General features: G+C 47.1%; 1 protein-coding gene across 1 annotated transcript; it reads left to right on the plus strand.

Annotated features, from left to right (window-relative positions):
- Positions 1 to 952: 952 nt before the first annotated feature.
- JCHAIN (joining chain of multimeric IgA and IgM) lies at positions 953 to 9,435 on the plus strand. Its single transcript, XM_081925481.1, has 4 exons — positions 953 to 1,221; positions 3,442 to 3,577; positions 6,592 to 6,672; positions 8,442 to 9,435. Exons 1-4 carry the CDS (start codon positions 1,158 to 1,160, stop codon positions 8,644 to 8,646), a joined length of 486 nt encoding a protein of 161 aa, XP_081781607.1. The 5' UTR covers positions 953 to 1,157; the 3' UTR covers positions 8,647 to 9,435.
- The last annotated feature ends 125 nt before the right edge of the window (positions 9,436 to 9,560 follow it).

Genomic DNA, 9,560 nt, shown 5'->3' on the forward strand with positions numbered 1-9,560 from the left:
TAGCAGCCTGATTCTGGTTACAAAACTTAAAATGCCCGGGCGAATAAATCCAAAAATGCTCAAGAGAGGCTGGTAAAGGGTGTGGCTGGGGAGACTCTCAGGGGCCCAACAAAGTGTCCCAGGGGCCAGACATTTGGCCCTCAGGCCTGAGATTCCCTAATCCTGATATAAAATAATAAGAAGTTTGCCAGGAGTGGAGTGAAGCCAAATTCATTCTATGCCACACAGCATCACCTCAGAAGCATTTTTTAAATAGCTTTTTATTAAAGATTTTCTTGTTTTACAGAAGTATGTGTAATGTCTCTCATATTTTTTCCATGTAACATTTTTACAAATCCGTTTCATTTGTTGAGACATTAGGTGGAGGAAAAAGACGGGTGGAGGGGGGGGAGATGGGTGGGGGTGGGGTCAGGTGGCGATATTTCTATTATTCTTAATGTATGTAGGATTTGGTGTCAGCGTTGCTTGTGCTGTTCACTTGTGTTCCTTTCTCAGAAGCATTTGTGACCTCAGATCACTGCCAGACAATTTATTGATAGTTTCTTAACCCAGAGGCAAACAACCTAAGCATCATACTTCTTAGAATACTCTTGCAGCCTAATCTGTTTTCGTTCTCTAATCTCCCTGCATATGTGTGTTATGTCAGTGGTACCTCAGGTTAAGTACGTAATTCGTTCTGGAGGTCTGTTCTTAACCTGAAACTGTTCTTAACCTGAAGCACCACTTTAGCTAATGGGCCTCCCGCTGCTGCCACCGCACGATTTCTGTTCTCATCCTGAAGTAAAGTTCTCAACCCGAGGTACTATTTCTGGGTTAGCGGAGCCTGTAACCTGAAGCATCTGTAACCTGAAGCGTAGGTAACCCGAGGTCCCACTGTATGTGTTTTATGTGTATTGCAAACCCAAGTTCAAAGAGAGAGAGATGTTGGAATCCTGCCCACCAGTAGAGTTTTCGAAGAACGGGGTTTTCCTCCCTGATTAGTAAACCACCATTAGTTTGTGGTTTCATTCTGTCCGGATGTGTTTTGCACCACCGTTAGCACAACTTGACTGCAATCTAGGCAGGCGTTTTTAGGAAACTCGGGCTGCCACCGCCACACCGACAGCTTTTTGGTAGAGAGGCACAACTCTGAGAGTGTTTGAAGGCAGGCAGAGAGAATGAAGAACTACTGGATCCTCTGTGGAACCCTGGCTGTCTTTTGGGGAGCTATTCTTGGAACAGGTATGCAACATTTGTCCATTGGAAGCAACTCAGATACAAGGTTTTAAGCAAAGAAAGTGCTTTTGTGCCGGGAAGAATTGTCACTATTTTAATCGGCTCTGAAATTCTTACCTAGAAGGCAAGACTGTATCTAGATTGAAAATTTTAAATTTAAAAGTCAAAGGGATGCTTATTTTATCCTACTGGGCTGCTCTGAAATCAGGATTAAGGTAATCTACAATGTGCATTAGATATACTTAGAATGTCAGAGCTGTGTTTTGAAATGGTGATCACCAGGTGTTCAATAATGCTAAAGTATCCATTTTTTTCCTGTTTTTGGGGTTGGCTTGAGTGATCCCTCCGAACCAGAAGTGCATTGCTTTCTATAATTCTCCCCTGGTCTCCTCATTGGCCCAAATAGGACTAATTTAGCCAGCTAGCCCTGGTGATCACCTAATGTTTATTGGATGGATTTCCCCCCTAAATTGATTTTTGAATTCTGAATTTATTGCTATTCACGTTTTATACTCTATTTTATGCTGGGTTTTTTGTTGCATCAATTAAGTGTTTTAAATTTGTTGTTAGCCGCCCTGAACCGGGAAGGGCAGGGTATAAATAAAAATGTATTATTATTATTTTATTATATGAATCTTAATATGTCTTGGAGTTTGCATGCATTCCTGCCAATGTCCCTACTGACTCTGCTCTGATGGTTGTAGTTGTTGTTGATAATGATAATAATAATAATATTAATGGCAACTTCATGGTAGAAACCACTTATTAAATTCAGAAAGTAAGATGGAATTAAGGGGTTAAGATAGGGGAAAGGGAAGGAATACAGACTGACATATAAAAGGAAAAGAGTCCAGCATGGCCCCAGGGGTGACCCATAGTAATGTAGGAGGAAGAGGAAGTGTAGTAGAGAGGATTGTGGCCAGTGCAGGATTGCTCCTTTTTTCTGGCAGGGCTCCTGTGCTGTTTATGCTGGAGGGAGGCTGGGGCCGATTGCGACTGGATAGAGCAAAAAGAAGAGACCCCAAGCAGTGGGTGGCAAAAGTAGTGCAGTGGCAAAGTCAAAAGTGCAGGTTCCCTTCATGACTGTCGCAGCCATGCCCCCTCACAGCAGCGCCTCTTTTTATTATAAAACCACAATTGTATAATTATGCAATAATAAAAGTTGGGGATGCATTGCAACAATTAATGCCCAGGGGAGCTGTGTCACCAGCTGGAATAAAAAAATATTGGGCCAGTGTTCTGATCCAGCGTAAATCATATATAAATTCATATATTATCAGATAGTCCAGGCTTTCCCAACCTGGTGCCCTGCAGATGTCCTAAAAAAAATTTAAATGAAGTAAAATAAAATAAAATAAATAGCGGACTTTGCTTATAGGGTAACTGAGCATGCCACAAAGTGCAGTGTTGGTAAGATGCCAACCATCTGTTACCTTTATTTGTTCGAAGGCAGTGCAGCAACTGGGGAGGGGCTTGTGATAGAGAAGCCTGTTGAGTGACCATGAAGCTTACTGTGTCATGGTGGGCTAGTCACTTCCTTGCAGCCTAACCTACCTCTTAGGGTTGTTGTAAGGGGAGAGACTCCATCAGGCAAGGCCTCTTTCCACCTGCCTTGCCCTACCCTCCAGTCTCTGCTTCTCATTTTGTATTGTATTATGTTGTGCACTGTGGTTTGCTGTTGTTTTATTGATTGGAGTTTAGAAATTATTGTAACTGTTGAGTGGATTTCTGTTTAATTTTGAAATGCTGATATTTAATATTCTACATTATTTTAATGAATGTTGAATGTTATTTTATATGCATGTTGTATATTGTATTATGCATATTGTCTTATTTATATGATGTTAGCCGCTCTGAGCCCGGCGTTGGCTGGGGAGAGCAGGATACAAATAAAATTTATTATTATTTTTATTATTAACCAGCCCAAGCCTGTAACCCAGTGATGAACCTGAGATACGTAGACCTCCGAGTCTGAAAATGCCACGTTGAAGCCTTGGGTTTCAGCTTCCTCCCTAGCAGCCTAAATTTGGCTTCCAGGATCTTTCAGCTGCAAATCTCAGTATGACTCAGTAACCCACCCTTTACATCTCATTGTTACGTTGGCTTCGTTTTTTGGGACATGTGCACATGATAAAATAGGTGCGCCCTAAACATCTGGCAGATCGGCACCAGAGAATGTTCTCGTTTTTCTTCCTCAGTCTAAAAAACCTTGTGTTTTATGGGCAGCTTATTATGGGCTGGATGAAGATGAAGAGAAGGTCCTGGTTGATAACAAGTGCCAGTGTGTGAAGGTGACATCGAAATTCGTCCCTTCCAAAGACAACCCACAAGAGGAAGTACTGGAGAGAAACATCCGCATCATGTAAGTGGTACTTCATATAAAGCTTCTCCTTTTCCTGAGGCATGTACACAACTGTCAAAGCCATAACCACCGAATGGGACGGAATAAATGCAGCTTCTGTGGTGAAGATGGAAGAGCAAGCAGGACACCAATACTGTACTGTACAGCCCTCTAGGATCTCCCTCTTCCCCCACCTCAATCACTTTGTCAGTTTCACAGGTGTAGCCCAATTAAGTCTTTTTGCAACAAAAACCATGAAAAGTCTTGTGGCACCAACAGATTTGTGGTGGGTGAACTCCCAGGATGCCACAAGACTCTCTGGTGGTTCCTCACATCCAATCCTCCTTCGACTCTGAGAACATCCTGGAAGGCCCTCTCACTACACATTCAATTACAGGCATCTCCCCATTTACATGGGGAGAACATTGCTGGGTACCACACATATACATGAAATTGTGTATAGTGGGGAACACAGTCTTTAAAGCCTGTGAACAGCCTCCTTTCTCAAGCTCCAACTCTCCACAGGCCTCGGAGGTCGGTGCAAAGGCTCCTGGAATTGCTAGCCATTTGTCAACTCTTTCCCCACCATTTTTGCAGTTTTTCTGCAGCCCTTTTGCCATTTAAACATATTTATTTATTTCCCGGCATCGCACTGTAATGTGTAAGTGGAGAAATGCCTGTACTGCACTTGACCTCTGCTATCGGCAGCCATAAAACCCTTCCAATGGCTTGACAACATCATACAGATGACCAAGCTGCTGCAGAGTGAGAGAGCTCAGCCACCTGCACAGGCTCACTGATTGTTGTTGTTGTTGTTGTTTAGTCGTGTCCGACTCTTCATGACCCCATGGACCAGAGCAAGCCAGGCACTCCTGTCTTCCACTGCCTCCCACAGTTTGGTCGAACTCATGCTGGTAGCTTCGAGAACACTGTCCAACCATCTCATCCTCGGTTGTCCCCTTCTCCTTGTGCCCTCCATCTTTCCCAACATCAGGGTCTTTTCCAGGGAGTCTTCTCTTCTCATGAGGTGGCCAAAGTATTAGAGCCTCAGCTTCAGGATCTGTCCTTCCAGTGAGCACTCAGGGCTGATTTCCTTCAGAATGGAGAGGTTGGATCTTCTTGCAGTCCAGGGGACTCTCAAGAGTCTCCTCCAGCACCATAATTCAAAAGCATCAATTCTTCGGTGATCAGCCTTCTTTATGGTCCAGCTCTCACTTCCATACATCACTACTGAGAAAACCATAGCTTTAACTATAGGAACCTTTGTTGGCAAGGTGATGTCTCTGCTTTTTAAGATGCTGTCTAGGTTTGTCATTGCTTTTCTCCCAAGAAGCAGGCATCTTTTAATTTCATGACTACAGTCACCATCTGCAGTATCAGGGCTCACTGACGCGCCTTGCCAAATCAAAATTGTGATTTCCTCCCTCAACACAGCAGAGCTTACTCTGGTGCAGTGGCAATGCCACAAAGCTGCCACAGCCCACCAGATGTGAGGACTGGCCTGAAGGAAGTGGTTCATCTTGTTTCACACACACACACACACACACACACACACACACACACACACACACTGCAGGCCGCATTTGACAGATGTGTGGCGTTGCCTACCTGTCAATCACCTGTTGACCCATTTTTAGTAGCACAGTTTTAAAGTAAACTGTATGCAGGCAAGAATCCTGTGTGCGGTGCTTTGCAGCCCCAACAATCAGGTAATTGTCGGGACTTCAAAGCACCACATGCAGCTATGTGCAGAGAGCCATACGTGGCGCTGTGCATTGGGCTTTGCCAGTCCACTGATCAGCTGTGCCTGCTAATCCTTTTTGTCCCAGCTATGCCTGTACCTGCCTCATGGCTGATATTATATATGGGGTCAGGTAGACAGCAGGTGGACATGGCTTTGCCAGAATGAACTCGCAGGTCAAACAGGGAGGCCTCGTGGGTCATATTAGGCCCACAGCCTAGAGGTTCCCCGCCACTGATCTAGAGAATGGCCCAAAGGAGTCGGTTCATCAGGATTTGGTCCAGAGGAACTGGTTTGGCAGGGAACTCGGGCACTAGTGACTATTAAAGCAGCAAAATTCTACGCATCAGCATGTATTTCTAAGAAACAGGTGGTTAAATCTAACCTACCACACCAGTAGTCAGCAATCCATTCTAGAGTGAATGTGCCACAATGTGAGCAGACGCTGCCTAGCCCTTTGCTGCTCTGTTAATTCCAAATAATTTTCTGCTGGCTTGCAATCTTTTAAATTGTTTTTGATTGTAACATAGTGGCAGATCTGCAATCATAACAATAAAGAATGATTGATAGTGACCCTGGTGCTGCTCAGACATGGCTTGGATAGGCATCACTCCTCTGCCAGCCAGTTTTCACAGGAGCTGGCATGCTGGCACTGTGACCCTTGCTAGTGTTTTACCTTGCCGCAGCAACAATGGGAGAGAACTTGTCAGCCCAGAGCGTGGGTAGGCAAACTAAGGCCTGGGGGCCGGATCTGGCCCAATCGCCTTCTCAATCCAGCCCGCAGACGGTCTGGGAATCAGTGCGTTTTTACATGAGTAGAATGTGTTCTTTTATTTAAAATGCATCTCTGGGTTATTTGTGGGGCATAGGAATTCGTTCATTCCCCCCCCCCCCTTCAAAATACAGTCAAACCTCAGGTTGCGATCACTGCAGGTTGTGCGTTATCGGGTTATGGATGCGCCGAAACCCAGAAGTACCGGAACGGGTTACTTCCGGGTTTCAGCGCTCACGCATGCACAGAAGTGCTAAATTGCGCTTTGCGCATGCGCAGGAGCGCCAAATCGCGCCACGCGTGTGCGCAGACGCGGCGCTGTGAGTTGCGAATGTGCCTCCTGCACAGATCACATTCACAATCCGAGGTTCCACTGTATACTCCGGCCCCCCACAAGGTCTGAGGGACAGTGGACCGGCCCCCTGCTGAAAAAGTTTGCTGACTCCTGGTCCAGAGCAATGACAGTTGTGTTTCCATTCCTGTGTTTCTTGTGGCTTGTAACTTCCTCTTTGCCTTCTCCAGAGTTCCCCTGATGACCAGAGAGAACATCTCTGACCCCACCTCGCCAGTGAGAACCAGATTTGTCTACAACTTCTCCAAGCTGTAAGGGCTTCCCTTGATTGCACTTATCTCAATAAGCTTACCGTATTTTTTGCACCATAACACTCACTTTTTTCCTCCTAGATCCTGCTAGCTAGGGATGATGGGAGTTGTAGTCCAAAAACTCCCAGCCGACTGCACTGGTTACCAATTAGTTTCTGGGTCCAATTCAAAGTGCTGGTTTTGACCTATAAAGCCTTAAACAGCTCAGGACCACCTCAAGGACCGCCTCTTTCCATATGAACCTCACCTTTTGAGGCCCTCCTTCGTGCACCTCCTCGAGAGGTCCGGAGTGTGGCAACACAAGGACAGGCCTTCTCTGCAGTGGCTCCCCATCTGTGGAATGCTCTCCCCAGGGAAGTTCACCTGGTGCCTTCATTATACACCTTTAGGCGCCAATCGAAAACGTTCCTTTTTAACCAGGCCTTTGGTTCATCTGATTTACATCCTTTGCCCTTTTAAAATGTGTTTTTGGGGGGGCAGGGGGCTATTGGGTTGCTGTTTTTATTTTTATTATGTATTTTGTGGTTCTATATCTTGATTTTATTCTGTGAACCACCCTGAAACCCCCAGGTATAGGGTGGTGTATAAATCTAATCCATCAATCAGTCAGTCAGTCCATAAAAAACAGCTGGAGACCCTAGTTTAGGGAACCCCGAACTAATGTATCCCATGGGCACTAGGATTTATACTTGCACAACAGAACTTCTCCCACCTCCTAAGCATGTTCTAGAGCAGTGTTTCCCAAACGTTTTTGGGCAACGGCACACCTGTTTACTGAAAAAAAATCTCGCGGCACACCACCATTAAAGCCCCGCCCCGTGACGTCAGCGCGCAGCGTCACGCCGGGAGGGACGCACAAAAGTGAAAGTTTTTTCCCTCCCCCTTGCTGGGGAACCTCCAAGCTTTGGGGGTGGGAGGAGGCAGCAGAGCGAGGGACTGAGGGACGGCGGCAACTGAGGCGGCGGCGGCTGAGGCAGAGCTGGGAAGGGGGTTTCCAGGGGACACGGCAGCTCCTCGAAAGGCTTCTCTCAGCTGCGCTCAATCCGCCTCGGAGAGGATTTCCCCTCTGGTCCCATGCGTTCGTTTGGGGCATCGCTCCGGCTGCTCCCTCTCCCGCCGCGCAGGAGCGATGCCTCTCTCTGGCTCTCCCTCCGCGCAGGCTGAGGGAGGGAGGGAGGGGCGCGTGTGACCCGTCTCTGCTGGGAGACCAAACCCAGCGAGGCAGAGTCGCGCGGAGGCGCCCAGGCAGCGCTGCCGGCTGCGAGGAGGAGCGCCAGGCAGCAGCAGGAGGCGCGGCCTCTCCTCGCCGCTGCCGCCCCGCCTCTCGCCGCCCGACTCGCCCGCCTCCCTCCAGGCATCTCGCGGCACACGAGGCAACGTCTCACGGCACACTCGTGTGCCGCGGAACACCGGTTGGGAAACACTGTTCTAGAGCAGTGGTTCTCAACCTCTGGCTCCCCAGATGTTGTTAGACTACATCTCCCATCACCCCTGAGCTCTGACCTTGCTAGCTAGGGGTGATGGGAGTTGTAGTCCAACAACGTCTGGGGACCCACAGGTTGAGAAAGGCTGTTCTAGAAGGTCCCCCCCCTACCTACCCTCCAAAACAGATCTGGGCAGCATGCATCGGCGTGTCTGCTCTGGCAGGGGTGATGGGAGTTGTAGTCCAACAACAACTGGAAGGCAGAGCGTTGGCTATTCCTCCTGTGGAATCTCTTTGTACGGATCTGTTGGCTAACCTTTCTCCTCCTCTGCTACCTGTCTTCTAGCTGTGATAAATGTGGTGCAGCAGAGGGCGAAGCCACGAACGACCACCCTGCGCCTGGGGAGAGCAGCATGTGCGACGACCCCGACCAACCCTGCTACACCTACGACAGAAATAAGTGCTACACGGCCTCCTGCCTGTTCTCGAACGGTGGGAAGACGGAGGTCATCCAGACAGCCTTGACTCCCGAATCCTGCTATGCTGATTAGATCATAGAGCTGAATCATCGTGCAGGGCACGGTGGGGCAGATCTACGTCACCACAGAGACTTATCTCGGCTTCATAGTACCAGTTACAGCTTTCCTCAAGGGATCCTGGGAACTGTAGTTTGGTGAGGGTTCACCGCTAGGGATCCTTTGGGGTGGAGAAAATCGATACGGTTCTCACCTAAAGGCAAACTCCCCCGATTCACATTTCCCATAACGTGAACCGGAAAAAGCTCCCCTTCAAAATTTGCATGTCTCCAAATCTGACGCGTACAGAAATGCATGGCCTGTGCTAAAATCTACGTATAAATGTACCTTTTAGTGAAAATAGCATACAAAATTATGCTTGGAAAGTTGCTTTTGAGAAACCGGATCGAAAAGAAACTGGATTAAAAGAAAACATGTACAGTTGGAGCACTTCACTCAGAAATCCAATTTGCTTTATGAGGATTCTTTTTTAAAATTGCAAACTGGTGTGGAATTGTGCAGAAATGAACTTCAGATTGCAAAAATGAGAATTGGAGAAAACAATAACATTTGTCCTTCCCTAGGGTTTCCAAACGCCCCTCACAGAAGTACAGGTCTCTTGGTTGAGGGAAATAACCATATGAAGTCTGTGGTGTAGAGACATACCCATATTGCCCTGCATGCTTGAAATAAAAAATATGTCTTTATCTGTATCAGCAGAATGATCTCCTACTGTTTCCTCCCCATAATTTCTTGCAGTTTATAGAATTCCTCCCCCTATCTGCAGCCCCTACATGTTGTCACAATAAATATTGCCTTTCATTATCTCCACAGTCATTTTATTGGGACTAAACGCCAGTGTGGTGTAGTGGTTAAGAGCGGCGGACTCGTAATCTGGTGAACTGGGTTCGAAGTCTCTCAGCCCCACTCACCTCAGAAAGTGTTTGTTG

This window comes from Podarcis melisellensis, assembly GCF_964234715.1.
Source record: "Podarcis melisellensis genome assembly, chromosome: 9".
In the NCBI taxonomy this organism is placed as follows: Eukaryota; Metazoa; Chordata; class Lepidosauria; order Squamata; family Lacertidae; genus Podarcis; species Podarcis melisellensis.

What these genes read in the sequence shown, in the direction of transcription:
- JCHAIN (XM_081925481.1), top strand. Translation starts at nt 1,158, where the DNA reads ATGAAGAACTACTGGATCCTCTGTGGAACCCTGGCTGTCTTTTGGGGA. An exon ending in GAGAGAAACATCCGCATCAT is followed by an intron (nt 3,578 to 6,591) that starts GTAAGTGGTACT and finishes TGCCTTCTCCAG; the next exon opens with AGTTCCCCTGATGACCAGAG. An exon ending in GTCTACAACTTCTCCAAGCT is followed by an intron (nt 6,673 to 8,441) that starts GTAAGGGCTTCC and finishes CCTGTCTTCTAG; the next exon opens with CTGTGATAAATGTGGTGCAG.